The sequence below is a fragment of the Cetorhinus maximus genome, chromosome 2 (assembly GCF_964194155.1).
Source record: "Cetorhinus maximus chromosome 2, sCetMax3.hap1.1, whole genome shotgun sequence".
In the NCBI taxonomy this organism is placed as follows: Eukaryota; Metazoa; Chordata; class Chondrichthyes; order Lamniformes; family Cetorhinidae; genus Cetorhinus; species Cetorhinus maximus.
Genome location: NC_135880.1, coordinates 50,458,862 through 50,482,563, shown reverse-complemented (window position 1 = coordinate 50,482,563; position 23,702 = coordinate 50,458,862). Strand labels below are relative to the sequence as shown.

At 43.7% G+C, this 23,702-nt stretch overlaps 1 protein-coding gene across 7 annotated transcripts in view; it reads right to left on the bottom strand.

Moving 5' to 3' along the window:
* LOC144694351 (versican core protein-like) overlaps positions 1 to 23,702 on the bottom strand; it is a 234,779-nt gene that overhangs the window by 174,955 nt on the left and 36,122 nt on the right. For all 7 annotated transcript variants that reach the window (XM_078564656.1, XM_078564648.1, XM_078564664.1 and 4 more), the window contains exon 7: positions 22,236 to 22,529. In XM_078564656.1, coding sequence (XP_078420782.1) covers positions 22,236 to 22,529 — 294 coding nt within the window. The remainder of the gene's footprint in view (positions 1 to 22,235; positions 22,530 to 23,702) is intronic.

The following is a 23,702-nucleotide window of genomic DNA, read 5'->3' as shown; positions in this document are numbered from 1 at the left end:
TTTTTAGAAGTTCTTTAAAAAGCACATAAAACCAAGAGTTGGCTTATTTGCTTTCATATTTAAACTTGCCATTTCCTGACTTTTTAGACTGGCTCCAAAACTACTAAAAATCGTAATTCAAGTCAGACAAAGCTGCTTTTGGCATCGAATAGCAGCTCATGGTCAGGCACAAGACAAAATGAATCATTTGTCACAAAAATAAACATTTTCGGCATCACCTCAGAATAACTGTATATTTTCATAATATTGTCGTTTGTGTGACATGAAAAGTAGGCATTAAATTGAGATGGTTGCCTTTTATTTTTCTTCTAATAGTTTAGTCCTAATGAGTAGACAACTCCTAACTACAGGAGGGGGCATGTTTCTAGGCTAAGTGAGCATTACAGGTAACCACAGCCTCAGCAGGATTGCTGCAGTCACATATCGCACTATTAGTTGAACTATTGATACAACAGCAGGCAGAAAAGATAGAGGCTGGAATTTTTCAGACCTCCCCCCGCCTACCCAATGTGGCGGGTTCCCCCACAGCGGAGCCGGTGAGCCATTGAAATCTCCATTCACATCGGCGCGAGGGGCTGAAAAATTCTGGCCAGAGACTTTCCAGTTTCAAGCATACTGCACGTGTCTTCCACCTCTCATTCAGATCAATGATGCCAATTGGCTTATTAAGTACCAATATGCAATAGGAAAAATTACAATTAAGCCAATATGCCTTAACTTCATACCAAATGTATAAAGTTGCTTGTCCGCTCATCCTAGTTGATCATCTCAAGTTACTCCAAAGAACATCACAACCAGTGCAAATACTTCACCATATTTAACATAGTTCAAAATGTTCTTTCTAACCAAAAGTTTGGGGTAACATATTCTGGATTTGTTGTGCTTTTACAGTTTAAATGGAGGATGGTATGAAAATTTCAAATACCCACCGTTATGATTTACTGAAAACCTCTGAAAAATGTCTAGTGTAGCCTTGTGGAAATTTCACATGCCTACCATTACACATTAGTTCTTAATCCGCAATTAGCCACTTCTGGTGAGGAGCTGCAGCCACAAAGAGAACAAGTCAGGAAACCGTGTGCCTGCAGTCTGAGCCTTTGTCCTGTGCTCACTGCAAATACCAGCCCTCACTGGCAGCAATCAATCATTGAAATAGCCCCTTTATATTCTTCTGGCTATGTTCAACTTGAGGCATGCTTGATGTGCAAACTATTTGCTTAAAATAAGATGGTGCACCTTTCTCACATCTCAATTAATCTCACCATCAGAAAAATACAACTTCGCTAAAATAAAAGTAGGTCTTTGATCTGTTTTTTGAGCATGGAAGGAAAAGTATTGTTTTGGAGTGTGCACATTTCCAAGTAGTTGTACAATGCTGTTACAGAGTTGCAACCAGGCATACTCATACACAGGAAAAATCTCAAAGTGCTTTAATGATACACCAGTAAAATTCATGTGTTTTAATTCATGGGCCTCAAATTGTTGCAAGAATGGCCAATTTGTTCATTGGATGTGGCCATCATTGGTCCAGCATTTATTGCCCATCCCAAACTGCCCTTGTTCAGAGGGCATTGAAGAGTCAGCCACATTGCTGTGGGTCTGGAGTCACAGACCAGGCAAAGGACATTAGAGAACCAGATGGATTTTTACAACAACAGTTTCAGGGTCATCATTAGACTTCTAATTCCAGATTTTTATTGCATTCAAATTCCACAATCTGCCATGGCAGGATTCAAACCCAGGTCGCCAGAGCATTACCCTGGGTGTCTGGATTACTAGTCCAGCAACAGAACCACTACGCCATTGCCTCCCCTGTGTGACAGTCACAGGTATATAACCACAAGTACTTTACAATAATGCCTGTCTATAATTCAAAGTACTTTCTTGTTTGCAAAGCTCATTGGGAAATCCTAAAGATGCTATGCAAATGCAAGTCTTTTCTTTTTTACTTCACTCCAGCTCAAATACTTTAAAATCGCAACATGTGTTTGGAAGGATATACTTTATTACTGCATTGCTGGTTGTTTTTGCAGTTCAAGTGGACATGGTACTAACATTTCATGTTATTCCACATTGCAATCATTATCAACCTTGTCAAAAATGGGGCTAGGGTAGCTGTCCCTCTTGATTTAGTATGCAACTAGACAGAGAGCTGGAATTGCTAAATTCAGCATAGCTAGCTCATCATCTTTATTTGAATGTGCACTCTGCATGTTTTCTATTCACTGGATTGAACAGTTCCAAGAGGTCATGATGGACATAAAGCAGAACTACCATGTAGACGATGGTAATTTGGATATTCTACTCAAAGGGCAACAGCTGAAGGTGACCAAGGCCAAAGCAAACCACTCTCTGAGCCACAAGGTGCAGCACGCATGATTGAATGAATACCGTCCCCCATATCCAAAGCTTAGGGGAGAAGTTGAGCAGACCTGCGAGCTGAGTATTAAGTAAGGCTATCTATAGATTGACCACTCAAATTAAGACTATGGCCAAAGTCTGGATGTTTTGGATATGATACAGCATCAGCAATGAAAGATGGGAAGCACTGTCACAATCTCTTGTATCTGCCACAATCACGCTTCTACATCCATAATGCTTCATATTCAACTTTATGGCTGGGACACAAAAATGCTCCTAACATCATATATAATTGTGGGTTGCTTCACCTCAAACATTTTTCATTGTATTTGTTACTTATTCTTTACGATAAGGTGGTTTTAATGCATGACTAACTTAATTATGAACAACAAATTATGTACTATAAAAAGGCTAACATGCACTTCTAGCAATGCCCCCCCAAAAGGGTTTGAAAATTTAGCTTCAACTGAATTTGGCACCTCCCATATTAGGGTATGGGCCTAGTTACCCAATTTGGAGAGGTGTGCGCCCAGAACAAAAATCACAAAATGGGTCCTATTCTGCTTTACTGAAACCTCTGTACTGCAGAATGTGCTTTAAAGACGAAAGTTATTTCAACCTAATATTGACTCAATTTAAATTAAATGTTACTGAAACTGAAGCAAAGTCATTTTTGTGGAAAGCAATTGAAAGCAATCAGTAATGGAATATTCAAACAACACCAGTGGAACAGGGAGGGAGATGGACGACTATTTATAACATGCAGAGTGGTTGACAGGGCCCTCAACCATATCCGGCCCATCTCCCGCGCATCCGCCCTCACTCCTTTCTCTCCCGCCCAGAAACATGATAGGGTCCCCCTTGTCCTTACTTATCACCCCACCAGCCTCCGCATTCAAAGGATCATCCTCCACCATTTCCGCCAACTCCAGCATGATGCCACCACCAAACACATCTTCCCGTCACCCCCCCGGTGGCATTTCACAGGGATCGTTCCCTCCGGGAAACCCTGGTCCACTCCTCCATTACCCCCTACACCTCAACCCCCTCCCACGGCACCTTCCCATGCAACCACAGAAGGTGTTACGCCTGCCCCTTTATTTCCCCCCCTCCTCATCGTCCAAGGGCCCAAACGCTCCTTTCAAGTGAAGCAGCACTTCACTTGCACTTCTCTCAATTTAGTCTACTGCATTCGTTGCTCTCAATGCGGTCTCCTCTACATTGGAGAGACCAAACGCAGACTGGGTGACCGCTTTGTGGAACACCTTCGGTCTGTCCGCAAGCATGACCCACACCTCCCTGTCGCTTGCCATTTCAACACTCCACCCTGCTCTCAAGCCCACATGGTCCGTCCTTGGCCTGCTGCAATGTTCCAGTGAAGCTCAATGCAAATTGGAGGGACAGCACCTCATCTTCCGACTAGGCATTCCACAGCCTTCCGGACTTAACATTGAGTTCAACAACTTCAGATCATGAACTCTCTCCTCCATCCCCACCCACTTTCCGATCCCCCTTTTTCCAATAATTTATATATTTTAATATATTTTTCTTTTCCCACCTATTTTTAAATCTATCGTTTTATCTCCACCTTTTAGTCCATTTCAATCCCTTCCCCCCACCCCACCCCCACTAGGGCCATCTGCCACTTGTTTGTCCTGCCTTCTACCCTTAATGTCACCATTAGCACATTCCTTAGATAATATCACCACCGTCAACACCCCTTTTTTGTCCTTTTGTCTATGACATCTTTGGCAATCTCTTCTTTGCCTCCACCTATCACTGGCCCTCTATCCAGCTCTACCTATCCCACTCCCCCTCTACCAGCTCATATATCATCACATTTCTATATTTCTTTAGTTCTGATGAAGGGTCATACAGACTCGAAACGTTAACTGTGTTCCTCTCCGCAGATGCTATCAGACCTGCTGAGTTTTTCCAGCTATTTTTGTTTTTGTTTCAGATTTCCAGCATCCGCAGTATTTTGCTTTTATTTATATTTTAGCCAAGTGCAGTATACACTTCTAATAGTTACTCAGATTGGGGCTGAGCCATTTATAGAAAATGCATTTTTTTGTATCTGGAGGGTTAAAGAACACTTACAGAAATTTTTGAGTGTTGCTGAAAAAAGATTTCTTGTGGAAACCGATGAAAATGTTAGCACCATGTTCTGAATCTGTATACACTGAACTTATGAACTTAGCAGTTGAATTCAGCTTTAATAACATAAAAACCAGCTCTGAAGATGAGTCATACAGACTCGAAACATTGATTCTGTTTCTCTCTCCACAGATGCTGTCAGACCTCTTGAGTTTTTCCAGCATTTTTTGTTTTTATTTCAGATTTCCAGTATCTGCAGCATTTTGCTTTTATCAGCTTTAATGACACTATGTATGCCCGAATAGATGGTGTTGCCATGGGTTACCCTCTAGGGTCAGCTGTCACTAACATTTTCACGAGAAATGCATTTTCGATGGAATGATCCCTAACCTCCTATGCTTTGCATATTTCTGATACATAGTTGATATGTTTGCTATATTTGAATATGTGGATGTTTGTAAGAATTTGCTTACACTTCTTAATGTGCTCCATCCCGGATTGAAATTCATCTTTGAAATGGAGCAGTCTAATAAGCTCCCATTCATCGATGTGCTAGTTGAGAAATCCACTGATGGGCTCTCTACTATTGTCAACCACAAGCATACCTTCACCCGTCAATATACATGTTGGGATTCCAACAGCTCCACATGCTACAAGATTGGCTTTATTGGCAATTTCATAAATAGGGCCCGAGTCATTTGCTCACCGTGCAAGCTTGACACCGAAATAGGGCACATCAAAGCTATCCTGCGGGACAATGTCTACCCCAATCAGATCAATGCTCACTGTACTTCATGCATAATGACGAATGAGCCTAAGGCTGCCAATTTCAGACCTGAAAAGTGCCCAAACTTACCTCACGTTACCCTGGAAGGGTAAAGTACCTCAAAAATTTGAGTAGCAGGTGAAGCTAACCGTTTCACATTGCTACTATACAGTAACAACATGGGTGGTGTTTTCCACTAACAGGATGCCTACCAGACAAATGAGTAACGTAGTTTTTGAATTTCAGTGCCATGCGATGCCAGATATATGGGTCATACATCCAAATGACTGCCAGCAGATCATATCAAACAGCACATCCCTTCAGCTGTTCACATTAGGCAGAGCACTGACCGTACTCAACCAACCCATGCTTGCAAAACTCAGAACATAATGTCTACTATTAGATGCAATTAGATGCAATTAGGCAGCACTTTCTGAACAATCGCGAGTGTTATAAAAATTACACTAACAACCAATTTAAGATTATCAGTCGGGCTTGTAATGTAGGTCACTTATGCTTGTTAGAAGCTACATATATTCGTATAGCGGCTTGGTAGTACAGAACTTGAGTATTGCTGAAAAAAGAGACATGCTGTCGAAACTTTTCGTCTTGCACTCACCAGGGCAGATTCGCAAAAATGTCAAATTTCAAAGGGAACAACAATTTGCACTGCATGAAAAGATGGTGCTGATTGGTTAGCTGATTGGTTGGATACAAGAGCAGGTCAGAGGCTAGGAATCGTGCGACGAGTAACTCATCTCCTGACTCCCCAAAGCCTGTCCATCATCTGCAAGACACAATTCTGGAGTGTGATGGAATAGTTCCCACTCACCTGGATGAGTGCAGCTCCCACAACACTCAAGAAGCTTGACACCATCCAGGGCAAAGCAGCTCACTTGATTGGCACCATGTCTACAAACATTCACTCCCTCCACCAGCCACGCACAGTAGCAGCAGTGTGTACCATCTACAAGATGCACTGTAGGGATTCACCAGGGCTCCTTAGGCAGCACTTTCCAAACCCACAACCACTACCATCTAGAAGGACAAGGGTAGCAGATAGATGGAAACACCACCACCTGGAAGTTCACCTCCAAGTCACTCACCATCCTGACTTGGAAATATATCGCCGTTCCTTCACTGTTGCTGGGTCAAAATCCTGGAACTCCCTTCCTAACGGCACTGTGGGTGTACCTACACCACATGGACTGCAGCGGTTCAAAAAGGCAGCTCACCACCACCTTCTCAAGGGCAACTAGGGATGGGCAATAAATGCTGGCCCACATCCCATGAATGAATTAAAAAAAGGACTCTAATTGGTAGCGATAGGGGCCTGTCCTCTGTAGGATAAAGGAATACGTCCAGATATTGCGCCTTTTTTGAATAAACAAAAACATGAGGGACATTAGCTCCATGGTGCATTCACCATGGCAGTGTTTCTGCCTATCAGGGCCAACTTGCCAACCAATCAGCACCCTTTTCTCATGCAGTGTAAATTGTCCCTTTGAGATTTGGCATTCTTGTGTCTGTTCTGATGAATGGAAGATGAAAATCTTCGACAGCATATCTCTTTTTTCAGCAATACTGTTGTGTACTACCATACGACTAAATTTCTAATAACATAAATATGATAAAACTAATATAAAAGGCTTACCAAGGTTTTTAAGACTAGGATAGGAAGCTAAACATTTTAAATTTTTAATTACTCGGATCAATTATTTTAAATATTTCATTTCCTAGGTCTTATATAAGAGTGTTACTTTTTAAAAGGAAAAAGGCTTTAAGTACACTGAATAAGCAGTTTGCTCCAATTATCTTTCAAATGTACATTTGGTTTGCCATTGAGATGTTGCTTATAATAAGCCTGTACACAGCATCATCAATGTAATGCAGCTTTGGCTGCATTAAAGTGTAGGGTCTTCGGGTGTGAAGTCCCCCAGAGAACTCAGGCAGAAAGTGTGAGCTCATTTCCATGGAGCAAGCAGTCTGGGAACTTTTTAAACTTTCATTTCGTTTTGTTTTTACTGTGAGCACAGAGCCAACAGGAAAAATCTGCTAGCATTAACTGCAATCAGATGTTGGTGAGCGAACCACTTCTGGGGACCATCTTCCAACTCTATACAGCAATTGAAATGGTCGGAAAACCCTGTGTGGCTGGTGTCCGAGTTTCCAGTGTGTGTGCTCAGGGGCAAGGTTCCCTGCTAGCATTGTGAAGAGAGAAATTTACCCTTAGCATATCTGCTTACAATTATTCTGAGCTCCAATTTGCCATGCTGAGGAACGAAGAAGGAGCAATAATTTTATGAGGGTCTGCCTACCTGAAATCACTTTAATATCTCATATTCAAACCTTTACATGAGCTATCACAACATCCTAAAAATGACTGCCAGGTGACACTTGCCAAATCAGTTATGAACAAGTCAGCAATCTCAGTAACAGACTGGGTGGAGTCAAATTTCCTTGGTATTTCCACTTGACTCCAGTTGTAGTTTGGGCAGAGACCCAGCAGAATCCCATGAAAATGGTCAGGAATCAGATGCACTGTATCCTGACCTGAGCTGGGGAATCCTAAGCACCTGTGTATGGGACAGAGCCTCAATTTAAAATTCACAAGGAGAGCCAATGTCAGAGGGAAAAGGGATTCCCTTTGCTGAGAGTTCCCAATTCCCAGGGCAGGTAAGACACCTGGCATAAGAGCAGATCAGCCACCCCTGGGGGACTGGGGGAGAGGAGGAAGAGCCAAGGCAAGACTTTTCCCTTCAAAGCTGAAGTAAGTTTTAGGGTCACCCCTCCCCACCCTGCTTCCACAGCAGGGCTGCGTGCAGATTCCAAAGGATGCCAGTCTGCACTGGAGCCTCTGATAGAATGTGGAAGGAAGGCACACAAGATGCAATCATGGTAACATGGCACCTATCAGCTTGATGCAAATAGCGTGCCTCCACTAACCTCACAAACACTGGAAGGCTCAGTGATGGGGGTTCCTTAACTGCCATGATCATTACTTCCAAATTTTTGGGGTTGAAATTTATATTACTTTGCTCTATGTTTACCCTATAATCGAATTCCCACATTCCTTAGAGGTGCAATGTTATCATAAAGATTTGAACAAGATCTCTAAGTGCAGGGCAAGATAGAAAAGGTAACTTAATAGATCATGAAACAACTTGAAAATGGCACATTGAACCTTGGGCCAGGATTTTCAGCTTGTTGTGCAGGCAGGCGCCAGAAACGCGTCAGACACATGAGCATGGAATAGCGCGTGATGACGACGGTCAGGCAAGAGCCATCAGTGCGTCCGCCGACAATTAAGAGGCCTATTAAGGCCTTCAAGCAGCTAATTAAGTAGAACTTTTCGCTGCCCATCCAATCTTACGGTTGGCTGGCGGGCGAATAGGCCAGGTGGCCTTCGCATTTTTTGCGCAACCTCATCCACGGGCAGGATGAGGTTTCCAACAATGAATTTTTTTAAAAATCAATAAAAAAATTTTAAACTCATTTTTAACATGTCCCTCTTCATGTGACTGAGTCACATGTGGGGACATATTTAGATTATTTGCAAAATCTTCGTTTTTCGTTTTAAAAATCTTCAGCTCCCTGAAGCAGCTCTGTGCCTCTGGGGAGCTTTCAGTGTGCGCTCCCCCACGCATGTGCAAACTTCAGCGCTCACGCTCCTCCTGCCCCCACCCTGGCAATGCTGAGGCTCTTAGTCCGTGTTTCATGCTAGCTGGCTGTTAATTGGGCAGCCAGCGTGAAATCGCAGTCGGGGCCCGATCGAGGGTGGTGGGCTGTTTCGTGGCCGCTCCCAGGCCCACCCGCTACACCTGCCCGTCGAGGGGAAAACCCTGCCCATGAGATAAATATCCCTAAAATTGGAGCATTCAGAGTCTGCATAGCTGTAAAGCACAGGTTTGTTATGACGATTGCTTAAAATAGTATATCCTGTAGGGTTTTACCATATTACACAAAGGCCACGTAAATCGTTTTTCTCTATGTGTTTAGTAGGTCACTCTCCAACTTCTGCTGCTCATTCCCAGATACAGCTGCTTTTCATTATTTTAACCTCCCTCCCCCCTCCACCCTTGTATTGTATCCTCAGTGGTATCTTCTAGTAGCAGTCAGTGATGTAAGATGTGAGACAGATTTTCCCAATAAAAAAACCATGAATCTATTAACTCTCCACATCCAATTATCTCAGCAACATCTGTTTACATGAAAAGCCTTTTTGTATTTTTGTCAAACTTTTCATTAGTCAAACTGGGGCAGAAACATTTAAAGAAAAGCACTGGGGAAAATATACACCCGTTTATAAGGGTGGGATGTCTAATTTTTCATGCACTCATTACTTTTTCCACAGTCAGCCTATGTTGAAAAATATGTGCACTTTTCTCACAAATTCAATAAGAAACAAACACACTATGAGCTTTGTCTTGTGTGAATTAAAACTAAGTTGCTGATCTAATCCAGAGTAACCGGAAAGTATTAAACAAGATGTGCGGTGTATGTGAGTACATTTTATTTTAAGTACCCAGCCGTCTCCCTTCCTCTCCTGACTCTGTACTCGGGTACAATTCCACTAGTATTGGTACCTTGCCCAACTTGCCACATTTTTTTACATGGATGTCAGCAAACCATTTGACTGCACGGAGGCATAACAACCAAACTCAATTCTGTCCATACCCAACATCCACTCACACTCTCACAAGGACTGTCAATGAATAATAGACAGGAGCAGGACACCTGACTATTCCCCGCCCCACCCCCCCAACACACATGAGACTACTGACCCCACTACTACCCGAGCTGAGATCAGTTGATTAAACACAAAACAGTAATCAACTCTGAGGTGCTCCTGATCTTCCTAGCTCATCATGGCCTTATCAATTTGAAGGGAGTTACGTTTTCAAAAAGTAATCAGAGTTTTAAATCAGGCGGACAAAGAAAAATTGTTCTCATTAGTTGTTGGTACAAGGACCAGGAGAAATATGTTTAGGCTCTGGGCAAGAGGCGCAGAGGGAATGTGAGGAAGAACCTTTTTACGCAACGAGTGGTAATGACCTGGAACTCACTGCCTACTAGGGTCGTGGAAGTGGAGATGAAGAATGATTTCAAAAGGAAATTGGATGGGCACTTGAGGGAAATAAACTTGCAGGGCCACAGGTCTAGAGCAGGGGAATTAATCTAATTGGGTTGCTCAACAGAGACCTAGCATGGACTTGATGGGCTGAATGTCCTCCTTCTGTGTCATAATTGTTTTATGACCCTATGGCTCAACTTATTATATCAGGATAATTTTTGCACTTCATAGTGACTGGTTACAGAGCAACATTGCCCTGATAAATTTTATAGAGCGCCCACTCCCTCAGTTGATGGATGAAGTGAAAGGGGGATGAAATTAAAATCATAAGAAAACAAAACCAGAAAAGATTTGAAATTTTTGTTAATTTTTTAAAAAAGGAAATATTCATATAGTTAATTCCTATTATCCAACAAACTGTAGAGTCACCAGTCTGAGTGAACTCTGTAGAGATATATTAAAAGATGACATAATTCTTAATAACAGGAAGAACATGTGTTCCACAGACGCTGGTCAGAGTAGAAGTACCTGCCTACTTGAAAGGGTTCATTGGCAATGTGCTTTTATGTTCCAACTTAACAAATCCGATCTTTATATGAAAGTAGATCAATCATCTTAATTTATGACTGTGATAGTTAAAATAAATATGACTTATACATGCTCTTGCTCTTTTTTCCAATGGAATCCTAAAGCAGCAAAGCAACAAAATCTAGCACTAAACTCAAATGCCAAAGAACTAGTCACAGTAACTTGGTGTACAAACTCATCAAAGTTTCCATTTGGTCAGAAAGATAAAGTTCAACGAAAAAGCCAATCTGAAACTTTAAATGTAGGTCTTTGGGAGATTTTTTTTAAAGCAACACTGGCTTCAGGAAAAGCTGTTTAACAGATACTTTTGCTTGAGGAGAGAGAAGCACCTTTGTCTTTTTTGTCACAATGTCATGCATAAAAACACACTAATGATTGTCAATGTGACTTATGTTGATTTTTTTTTATTCTTTCATGGTGTGTGGGCATTGCTGGCAAGGCACCATTTGTTGCCCATCCCTAATTTCCCATAAGGTGATTGTGGTGGTGAGCCACCTTCTTGAACCGCTGCAGTACATGTGGTGTAGGTAACACTCACAGTGCTGTTAGGGAATTCCAGGATTTTGACCCAGTGACAGTGAAGGAATGGCGATATAGTTCCAAGTCAGGATATTGTGTGGCTTGGAGGGGAACTTGCAGGCGATGGTGTTCCCATGCATCTGCTACCCTTGTCCTTTTAGGTGGTAGAGGTCACAAGTTTGGAAGGTGCTGTCCTGAGAGCAGTTCCTTGTGCTGGTCGAAAATTCCACAGGTAGGGTATGCCTCAAGTGCTTCAGCCCAGTAGCCAATCTTTGTCTGTTAGCCTATGGCATATGTGACAGAAAGTGCACGGATAATGGGAAAAATCATAGTCGAACCTGACCCTGTTTTAATCTGACACCTCCAGATCAGTGAAGCTTACAGCACAGCAAGAGGCTTTTCAGTCTATTGTGCCTGTGCCAGATGTTTAAAGAACCTTCCAATTATGTCTTCCCCATTCACAGGATGTAAGTATCACTGGCAAGTTCAGCATTTGTTGCCCATCCTTTGAGAAGGTGGAGATGTAAACCAGGTGGATTATAGATTTTCATTGCAGTTTTGTACAACTGAGCGGCTTCCTAGAACATTTCAGAGGGGAGGTAAGGGAGATCACATTGTTGTGGGTCTGAAGGCACATACAGGCCAGACCAAGATGGCATATCTCCTTCCTTAAAGGGCAAGAGTGAACCAGTGGGCTTTAACAACAATCAAGTAGCTTCATGGTGACCGTTACTGTTACTAACTCTTTATTCCAGATTTATATAAATAGCTGAACTTAAATTCCCCAGATGCTCTAGTAGGATTTGAATTTAAATCTCTGGATTATTAGTCCAGCCCCCTAGACTACTAGTTCAGTAAAATAACCACTATGCTACTTCACCTGTTTTTTTTTCAATCGGTCCCATTCCCTTGCCACAAGACCATAAGACCATAAGACATAGGAGCAGAAATTAGGCCATTCGGCCCATCGAGTCTGCTCCGCCATTCAATCATGACTGATAAGTTTCTCAACCCCATTCTCCCACCTTCTCCTCATAACCTTTGATCCCCTTACCAATCAAGAACCTATCTATCTCGGTCTTAAATACATTCAATGACCTGGCCTCCACAGCCTTCGGTGGCAATGAATTCCATAGATTCACTCTCTGGCTAAAGAAGTTTCTCCTCATCTCTGTTCTAAAAGGTCTTCCCTTTACTCTGAGGCTGTGCCCTTGGGTCCTAGTCTCTCCCTTGCCCTTTGCCATTGACTTGCAAATTCTTCCCCTTCAAGTATTTGTTCAATTCCTTTTCAAAAGTTGTTGCGGCGATGTGTCGTGTGCAATGTGGAACATTAATCTTTAATTTCATCCATTGGTGTGATGCCCTGAATTGTTTTGAAAAAGGGAAAAAACAGCTAGAACTGCAAGGCGACTGGCCAGAATTTTTACCTTGATGGGCGGGCGGGCCCCACCGGCTCGGCGGCGGGCAGGCAGCCAAACTCCACCGCAGAAACAGGGCCCGCCGCCATTTTGAGTGGGCGGGCTAATTAAGGCCCACCCAGTGGCCTGCCCGACAGGAAGTGCTATGCGCTATGCGCTTCCTGTGCGGGAGTGGAGGGGGGGAGGGATTCCCCTTCTGTCAAAGTGCGCACTTTCACGCATGCGTGCGAAGGAGCGCACATCTCCCTGAGAGTAAGTGCTGTCTCAGGGAGATTAGTGACAGTATAAAAATCTTTAAAAAATAGAAAAATATTAAAATTATTAACATGTTCCCCTCATGTGACAATGTCACACGAGATGGGACATGTTAATAAGAAGCACATAAACTTTATTGAAGGTTTTAAAAACAGACATGAAACCTCATCCCACCAGTGGATGAGGTTTCATGTATCATCAGAAGCCCGCTGGGGCTCCTGGCCTGCCCGCCAGTCTTAAGGTTGGACGGGAAGGGCATTTAACAAGCTTAATTACCCTGTCAATGGCCTTAATTGGCCATTGACAGGTCGGCGGGCGGACAGCTGATTTCACTGTCCACCCGCCTTCCTTAATATGTAAATGGACCGTGATGACGTCGGGGGTTCCTCCCAACGTCATCCCACGTCATTTTCCCATCGGTGAGCGGGTCCCGCCCCCAAATTGCCGACGGAAAATTTCTGCCTGTGTTTTAAAATGGCTGCATAAGTCACCTGACCTGAAAATTGGCCAAATTTCTAGAAGCTTCTGAAAGGGGATTACAAGAGGACATGGCTGGGCAGTTCCCCTAATGGGCTTCACACTTACCATTGTCTGAGCTCTCTGCAAAACATAAGGACAAGAGGCCACCAGACTTCCTGACTCCAGAAACTGCCAGGAACAAACAAGGACTAACAAAACTCATTCTGCAAGGAGGATGCTAAGAACCCATTCTGTTTCAATAACACCTTGATAGGTTTGATAATGGGAGATTGAAACTCTTTCATTCATATGGATTGCCCTGTTATGTGGTAATAGCCAGCTGTTACCTGATCACAACCCCATTTGTGAAAAGCTATGACCATAAGATTGTCTGTTTGCTACAGCAAAAGAAAAGGCCTGTAGAATGCACCAGTAACATCGAGAAGAAGATTGCAGAATGTAACATCACATCTCTCACTCTGCTATTCTCAAGTTTGTGACCCTATCTCTGTTACATTTTGGAATACATCGCAGAGAAAGAGACTTTTAATAGAAAGGAACTTCAAGTGTCATAGCATCCATTTTGGAAAAAGACAGATTACAGTTTAAAAGAGACCATCTCCAGCTTACATCAGCCATGGAATTTCAAGGCCACCAAAAGAACGTCGGAACGTTTTTTTTATTCATATACAGGATGTGGGCTTCGCTGCCTGGGCCAGCATTTATTGCCCATCATTATTTGCCCTTGAAAAGGTGGTGGTGAGCTGCCTTCTTGAACCGCTGCAGTCCTTGTGGTGTAGGTACCCCCACACTGCTATTAGGAAGGGAGTTCCAGGATTTTGACCCAGCAACAGTGAAGTAACGGTGATATATTTCCAAATCAGGATGGTGAGCTACTTGGGGTGGGGGGACTTCCAGGTGGTGGTGTTCCCATGTGTCTGCTGCCCTTGATCTTCTAGATGGTAGCAGTCATGGGTTTGGAAGGTGTTGTATAAGGAGCCTTGATGAGCTTCTGCAGCACATCTTGTAGATGATACACACTGTTCGTCAGTGGTGGAGGGAGTAAATGTTTGTGGATGGGGTGCCAATCAAGTGAGCTGCTTTGGTGTCAAGCTTCTTGAGTGTTGTTGGAGCTGCACTCATCCAGGCACTTGTGCCTTGTAGATGGTAGACAGGCTTTGGGGAGTAGGGAGGTGAGTTACTTGTTGCATGATTCCTATTCTCTGACCAACTCTTGTAGCCATAGTATTTATATGGCTAGTCCATTTCAGTTTCTGGTCAATGGTAATCCCCAGGATGTTAATAGTGGGGGATTCAGCGATGGCAATGCCATTGAATGTCAAGGAGAGATAGTTAGATTTGCTCTTGTTAGCACGGTCATTATCTGGCACTTGTGTGGCACGAATGTTACTTTCCACTTATCAGCCCAAGCCTGGATATTGTCCAGGTCTTGCTGCATTTGGACATGGATTGCTTCAGTATCTGAGGAGTCGCAAAAGGAACTGAACATTGTGCAATCATCAGTGAACATCCCCACTCCTGACTTTATCATGGAAGGAAGATCATTGATGAAGCAGCTGGAGACTTGGCAGTATCCAGTACCTTAAGCCGTTTCTTGACATCAAGTGGAGTGAATCGAATTGGTTGTGACTGGCATCTGTGATGCTGGGGACCTCCGGAGGAGGCCAAGATGGGTCATCCACTCGGCACTTCTGGCTGAAGATTGTTGGAAATGCTTCAACCTTATCTTTTGCACTGGTGTACTGGATGGGGATATTTGTGGAGCCTTCTCCTCCAGTGAGTTGTTTAATTGTCCACCACCATTTACAACTGGATGTGGCAGGACTGCAGAACTTAGATCTAATCCATTGGTTGTGGAATCGCTTGGCTCTGACTATCACTTGCTGCATATGATGTTTAGCACACAAGTTGCTCTGTTAGTAGCTTCACTATATCTCAATACCTCATTTTTAGATATGCCTGGTGCTGCTCCTGGCATGCCCTCCTGCACTCTTCATTGAATCAGGGTTGGTCCCATGGCTTGGTGATAATGGTAAATTGGGGGATACAGATTGTGGTTGAGTACAATTCTTCTGCTGATGATGGTCCACAGCACCTCATGGATACCCTGTCTTGAGTTGCTAGATATTCTCAAAATCTATCCCATTTAGCACAGCAGTAGTGCTACACAACATGATGGAGGGTGCTCTCAATGTGAAGGCGGGACTACATCTCCACAAGTACTGTGCAGTGGTCACTCCTACCGATACTGAAACGGACTGACGCATCTGCAGCAGGCAGGTTGGTGAAGATGAGGTCAAGTATATTTTTCCCTCTTGCTGGTTCCCTCATCACCTGCTGCAGACCCAGTCTATTAGTTGTGTCCTTTAGGACTCGGCCAGTTCGGTCTGTGTTGGTGCTACTGAGCCACTCTAGTGATGGACATTGAAGTCCCCTACTCAGAGTACATTCTGCACCCTTGCCACCCTCAATGCTTCCGCCAAGTTGTGTTCAACATGGAGGAGCACTGATTCATCAGCTATGGGAGGGTGGCACATAGTAATTAGCAAAAGGTTTCCTTGCCCATGTTTGACCTGGTGCCATGAGACTTCATGGGGTCTGGAGTCGATGTTGAGGACTCCGAGGGCAACTCCCTACCGACTGTATACCACTTTGCCAGCATCTTTGCTGGGTCTGTCCTGCCAGTGTGGCAGGACATATCCAGGGATGGTGCTGGTGGTGTTTGGGACATGATCTGTAAGGTAGGATGACTATGTGAGGCTGTTGCTTGTTGGTCTGTGAGACAGCTCTCCCAATTTTGGCACAGGTCCCCAGAAGTTAGTAAGGAGGACTTTGCATGGTCGACAGGACTATGTTTCTGGTGCCTAGGTCGATGTCAGGTGGTCTGTCCGGTTTCATTTCTTTTTATTGACTTTTTAGCAGTTTGATACAACTGAATAGCTTGCTAGGCCATTTCAGAGAGCATTTAAACATTACTATGGATCTAGAATCACATGTAGGCCAGGTGAGGATGGCAGATTCCTTCCCTAAAAGACATTAGTGAACCAGATGGATTTTTCAACAATCGACAATGGTTTCATGGTCATCATTAGACTTTTAATTCCAGATTTTTATTGAATTCAAATTCGACAATCGAACCCGGGTCCCCAGAGAATTACCCTGGGTCTCTGGATTACCAGCCCAGTGACAATACTAGTACACCCGCACCTCTTCTTTTCTTATGGACTTTGATTCTTATAATTCCACCTGCTCCACCCTGTAGCTTGTTCTGTCCTGCATGCTAGTGTGCTTATGTATGTCATGGGATTCGGGGTGTGCGGTTATCTTCTTTTTAATAAGTTTTATACTTTTACCTGAGTGAGTTTCCAACATTAAAACTAACTCCTTACTTGTTAAAAACAAAAACAAATATACCTGGAAAAACTCAGCAGGTCTGGCAGCATCTGCGGAGAGGAACACAGTTAACGTTTCGAGTCCGAATGACCCTTCCACAGAACTAAGTAAAAGTAGGTGTAATATAAGCTGGTTTAAGGGGGATGTGGGACAGGTAGAGCTGGATAGAGGGCCAGTGATAGGTGGAGATAACCAAAAGATGTCACAGACAAAAGGTCAAAGAGGTGTTGAAGGTGGTGATATTATCTAAGGAATGTGCTAATTAAGGGTAGAAAGCAGGACAAGCAAGGTACAGAGAGCCATGGTGGGGGTTGGGTGGGGTGAAGGAATTGAAAAAGGCTAAAAGGTAGAGATCAAACAATGGATGGAAATACATTTAAAAATAATGGAAATAGGTGGGAAAAGAAAAATCTATATAAATTATTGGGAAAAAAGGGGGCGTCTCGGAAAGGGGGTGGGGATGGAGGAGAGAGTTCATGATCTAAAATTGTTGAACTCAATATTCAGTCCAGAAGGCTGTAAAGTGCCTAGTCGGAAGATGAAGTGCTGTTCCTCCAGTTTGTGTTGAGCTTCACTGGATCAATGCAGCAGGCCAAGGACGGACATGTGGGCATGAGAGCAGGGTGGAGTGTTGAAATGGCAAGCGACAGGGAGGTCTGGGTAATGCTTGCGGACAGACCGAAGGTGTTCTGCAAAGCCGTCACCCAGTCTGCATTTGGTCTCTCCAATGTAGAGGAAACCGCATTGGGAGCAACGAATGTAGTAGATTAAATTGAGGGAAGTGCAAGTGAAATGCTGCTTCACTTGAAAGGAATGTTTGGGCCCTTGGACGGTGTGGAGAGGGGAAGTAAAGGGACAGGTGTTGCACCTTCTGCGGTTGCATGGGAAGGTGCCGTGGGAGGGGGTTGAGGTTTAGGGGTGATGGAGGAGTGGACCAGGGTATCCCAGAGGGAACGATCCCTGCGGAATGCCGCCAGGAGGGTGAAAGGAAGATGTTTTTGGTGGTGGCATCATGCTGGAGTTGGCGGAAATGGCGGAGGATGATCCTTTGAATGCGGAGGCTGGTGGGGTGATAAGAAAAGACAAGGGGGACCCTATCATGTTTCTGGGGGGGAGAGGAAGGTGGGAGGGCAGATGCCCGGGAGATGGGCCGGACACGGTTGAGGGCCCTGTCAACCACCGTGGGTGGAAAACCTCAGTTAGGGAAGAAGGAAGACATGTCAGAGGAACTGTTTTTGAAAATGGCATCATCAGAACAGAACAGAGAGGACTCCTGCCCTAAGAAGTGAGCACGGAGACGAAGGCGGCGGAAGAAGAGTTCAACATCATGCCGAGATTCCTTGTTCCAGTCCTACTCCGGCGCCCTCCCACAACTCTTTCTCCAGTACATCGATGATTGCTTCGGTGCTGCTTCCTGCTCTCGTCTGGACCTGGAAAAATTTATTAATTTTGCTTCCAATTTCCACCCCTCCATCATTTTCACATGGTCCATCTCTGACACTTCCCTTCCCTTCCTTGACCTCTCTGTCTCAATTTCTGATGATAGACTGTCCACCAATATTCATTACAAGCCCACCGACTCCCACAGCTACCTTGACAACAGCTCCTCACACCCTGCTTCCTGTAAGGACTCCACCCCATTCTCTCAGTGCCTTCGCCTCCGTCGCATCTGTTCTGATGATGCCACTTTCAAAAACAGTTCCTCTGACATGTCTTCCTTCTTCCCTAACCGAGGTTTTCTACCCACGGTGGTTGACAGGGCCCTCAACCGTGTCCGGCCCATCTCCCGGGCATCTGCCCTCACACCTTCCTCTCCCCCCCAGAAACATGATAGGGTCCCCCTTGTCTTTTCTTATCACCCCACCAGCCTCCGCATTCAAAGGATCATCCTCCACCATTTCCGCCAACTCCAGCATGATGCCACCACCAAAAACATCTTCCTTTCACCCTCCCGGCGGCATTCCGCAGGGATCGTTCCCTCTGGGATACCCTGGTCCACTCCTCCATCACCCCTAAACCTCAACCCCCTCCCACGGCACCTTCCCATGCAACCGCAGAAGGTGCAACACCTGTCCCTTTACTTCCCCTCTCCTCACCGTCCAAGGGCCCAAACATTCCTTTCAAGTGAAGCAGCATTTCACTTGCACTTCCCTCAATTTAATCTACTACATTCGTTGCTCCCAATGCGGTTTCCTCTACATTGGAGAGACCAAATGCAGACTGGGTGACCGCTTTGCAGAACACCTTCGGTCTGTCCGCAAGCATTACCCAGACCTCCCTGTCGCTTGCCATTTCAACACTCCACCCTGCTCTCATGCCCACATGTCCGTCCTTGGCCTGCTGCATTGATCCAGTGAAGCTCAACACAAACTGGAGGAACAGCACTTCATCTTCCGACTAGGCACTTTACAGCCTTCTGGACTGAATATTGAGTTCAACAATTTTAGATCATGAACTCTCTCCTCCATCCCACCCCCTTTCCGAGACGCCCCCTTTTTTCCCAATAATTTATATAGATTTTTCTTTTCCCACCTATTTCCATTATTTTTAAATGTATTTCCATCCATTGTTTTATCTCTTCCTTTTAGCCTTTTTCGATTCCTTCACCCCACCCCACCCCCACTAGGGCTTTCTGTACCTTGCTTGTCCTGCTTTCTACCCTTAAGTAGCACATTCCTTAGATAATATCACCACCTTCAACACCTCTTTGACCTTTTGTCTGTGACATCTTTTGGTTATCTCCACCTATCACTGGCCCTCTATCCAGCTCTACTTGTCCCCACCCCCCAACCCCCCCCCACTCCCCCCCTCCCCCACCCTTAAACCAGCTTACATTTCACCTCTCTTCTACTTTTACTTAGTTCTGTTGAAGGGTCATTCGGACTCGAAACGTTAACTGTGTTCCTCTCCGCAGATGCTGCCAGACCTGCTGAGTTTTTCCAGGTATTTTTGTTTTTTTGTTTTGGATTTCCAGCATCTGCAGTTTTTTGCTTTTATCTTAGTTTTTTTCCTTACTTGTTAACTCAAGAGATCTGGCTGTTCTTTTTTTCATATAACTTTACATCCGGTCATGTACATATTGAATTGAAAAATCACAATTTCCTAAAAATTCAAATTCTGCCACAGCTAACCTCAGGAGTGGAAAAGAGAGGAATTTATTCACCCCTTTGGACTTGGTTGTACCAATGTTATTATGTCTGTTACCATCGCTCTTTTATACAATGCATTATGGTTAATAATAACCTACTGCATAAAATATTACAGGCAAGATAGGCCAAATATCCTTCTTTTTATGATTCTAAGATTTTGAACTTCTCTATTAAACTTCTGCTTAATCTTCTCTGCTTGAAGGAGAACAATCCCAGCTTTTCTAGTCTCTCTACATAACTAAAGTCTTTCATCCCTGGTACCATTCTACTAAATCTCCTCTGCACTCTCTCCAAAGCCTTGGCATCCTTCCAAAATTGTGATGTCCAGAATTAGACACAATATTCCAGCTGAGGCATAACCAGTGATTTATAAAGTTTTAGTACATATTCCAACTCTAACGATAGCTCCCTATCATGGGGGTCTCATCAATTGTGGTCTCCAAACTGCAACCTAAACTTTGACGAATTAATTTTCTACAGACAAGGAATCAAATCTGGGATTTTTCTGGTTTGGATGATGAAGATTACACTGGGGAATACATTTTCCAATTGAGTTTTTATGAAGCTGTTGGCCACAACTAATGGCAGATGAAAAGCATTTAGTACAAGCACTCTTATTTCCAAACAAACTAGCATTCCTTTTACAACCAAATTCTCTGTCAGATCTGTTTTAATTAATCTCTCAGTGTGTAAATGTCCCTGTGAGTATAGGGGGAAAGGGGCAAAAGAGTGATGAGGAAGCATGACAAGGCAGCCTTGACATCCTTCCAAAATTGTGATGCCCAGAATTAGACACAGTAGTCCAGTTGAGATATTAGCAATGAGTTATAGGGTGGAATTTTACGCCAGCGGGATTTTACAGTCCCACCGAAATCAATGGACTTTTGAACGGCTCGCCGCATTTTATGGCCCCACCCCCGCCGAGACAGGGCCGTAAAATTCCGCCCATAAAGTTTTAGCACATTTCCCAGCTCTAATTTCCTTCAAAGGAAGGAAAGCATGAAAGGCAGAAGAGGAAAACAAGAGAGATAAATAAGATGATATGCAAGAGCGAGAGGAAGGCCAGAAACGTGGGACAGTTGGCATGACAGGAGAGAAAGACATAAATAGACAAGAGATAATAAAGAGAGGAAAGCAGAAGAGAGACAAAATTGTAAAGAAAAAAAGCAGATAATTGAGAAACACAGAGACAAATTATAAAGGCATTGACAGAGATTCACATGTCAAATTAATTTACTGCTTCCGATGTCTCACATTCGTGTCTCAAAGAAGAAGTGAATATTCAAAATTTTAAGGCATAACTCCCTAGGCAGGACTGGAATGAGTGGAAAGCTCCTCATCACCTGCAGTTAGTTCCACAAATTCCCAATGGACATTGACAGTAAGGAAAGCATCTGCCAAATTTAGACAGGTATATTAAGAAGTCATAGAAATACATCATATGTCATAGATTCTGTCACTTTCTCCTTTGCAGCGCATGTATTCCCATCAATCAATTAGACACCCACTGGCTTCAGTTTTGTCAGCTCCATAATAGAAAGTCTTAATATCATATGCCTCCTTTGGAAGTAAAGGATCACACCTACTGCAACCCTACTGCAACCCTCTCTGCAGGTAGGCTTCCTGATACAGATATGAAGGAACCCAACGCAGGGATGCAAGTTTGAGGCAGTTGGAAATTCTACCCTGCTGAACTTGCTCCATGGTAGGGGCTGGGGAGAGAACTGTCCCCTTTGTACCTGTGTAAACGTGTGCTGTGAACTCCCTTCAACAGTCATACTGCAGAAAGTGAGACCACAATCCCTTCAAAAAAAAACCATGACACCCCAAACACTACTCAGTTAAAGCTAAAGGAGATAATCCTATAGATGATTTCTTTCACATTGTTTCCATTTTGTTGTCCTGCATGCTTCACAACATCCTAGAGGTAATTTTACAAAATTATATTCCCAGCATGGAGTTGCACCCACCAGGATGGTATATCAAGAGCTGATGGGACAGAAAATTGGATATGGTTCATTGAACATCAGGGTCCATATTTTCATTTGCATTCCCAACAAGTGAAGGTGAATTTATAAAGTTTACCCTCCTATTCTATCAGCGATGTTAGTGCAAATTTCCAGACATTTATTTACCTCGGAAGCAGTAGGCATCAAACTGCGTATTAGGATCTGGAAATCCAGTTCTGTTGTCATATCGATACTTGGTCCTCACTCCAACAAGGCCCCCTCCACACTGACTCCTGGCATAGACAATTGGATAACGTACACTGCCATCTGCCAGCCAGCCATAGTCGCAGCGATCCAGACCTTGCTTCCATGCAGCATGTAACTGGCCAGTTGTTGCTAACTGTGCGTTCCTACGCTTGCACTCCCGCTGTGATTGAGCAAACGTCAACTTTCCTGGTGCTGACACATGGAACACAAACCCTATTAAACAAGAGAGAAAGATCAGTCTGACTTGGTAATGACATCCTAAGAAATCATAGAACTAAACAAATTGATATCTAAATTGCCAAATTCCCAAAGTATTTTAATTCCTTTCCAAAACCATTTTCAATAAATAGTTTACTAAACATTTTTGTTGCTCCCTTTCCCTGTTCTGGTGTTATGCTTGTCCCTAATAATTAATACTTGAAGGCTAAAAAATGATATATCTATGTTTTTCTCTCTTTGCTCCTCATAGTCTCACCTAACACCTTTCTTGAGTTCAGGCAGTTGTTTCTGTACCTACATTGGCATTTAAAAGGGAAAGGTTAATATCTCTGTACCTAGAGATCAAGTGGGATCTTCTTGTCTGCATATCCCAGTATGACGCCTTGCAATGTGTTTGCCTACCATGAAATCAAGGAGGATATTTACCACTATTGTTATCTCATCAGTATCCAGAAGCTACATCCAAAGAATTCTCGTTCTTTGTCTTTGATACTACCTCAAAACACTGGAGCAGATTTTCCAATTCCTACATCTAGTTTATTGGATCACTTAGATGCAGCGCAGAGAAAAAAGTCAGAGGAGGAGGAGTCAATGGGGTGTGCTACCCTTCCTGTCCAGTCTTCCTCTATATGTTGTCCAAGGGATCCAATACGCCTAGGCTCAGGAAGAGGAAAGTCTGCCCAATGTCTGTTCAATTCATATCTATTTCGTTTTGCCCTTTGCTAGCTGCCCACCATCACAGTCCTCCTTCAAGGTGAAGCACCAATGGCTTTCCAAAACTGTCACCCCTGCCTTGTGGTTGGTTGGCAGGGATGTGCTTAAAGAGGAGCACTGTATATTTGGAGATTTGTAAAGAGATAACAGGTTGCCTTCTCAGGCTTTGACGCTTTATCAGAACATTCTAACAAATGGTCAGTTTCCAAAATGTTAACCTGTCTTTCTCTATGCAACTGCTGACTACATGTCTAGCATTGTTTGTCTTCATTCTATATTTTAAACATTTACAGTATCTTTTTGTATGTATTGGGGAAATTTTTGTTCCTTCAGCCTGTCATGTTCAATTCCCTCTACTTTTGCCCCGAGGGGTAGAGCACTTCACCTCCAAATGGTTCTCCATGCAAAAAACAGGATGCAAACTAAACAAAGGGAGGCAGATTTTCAACTCAA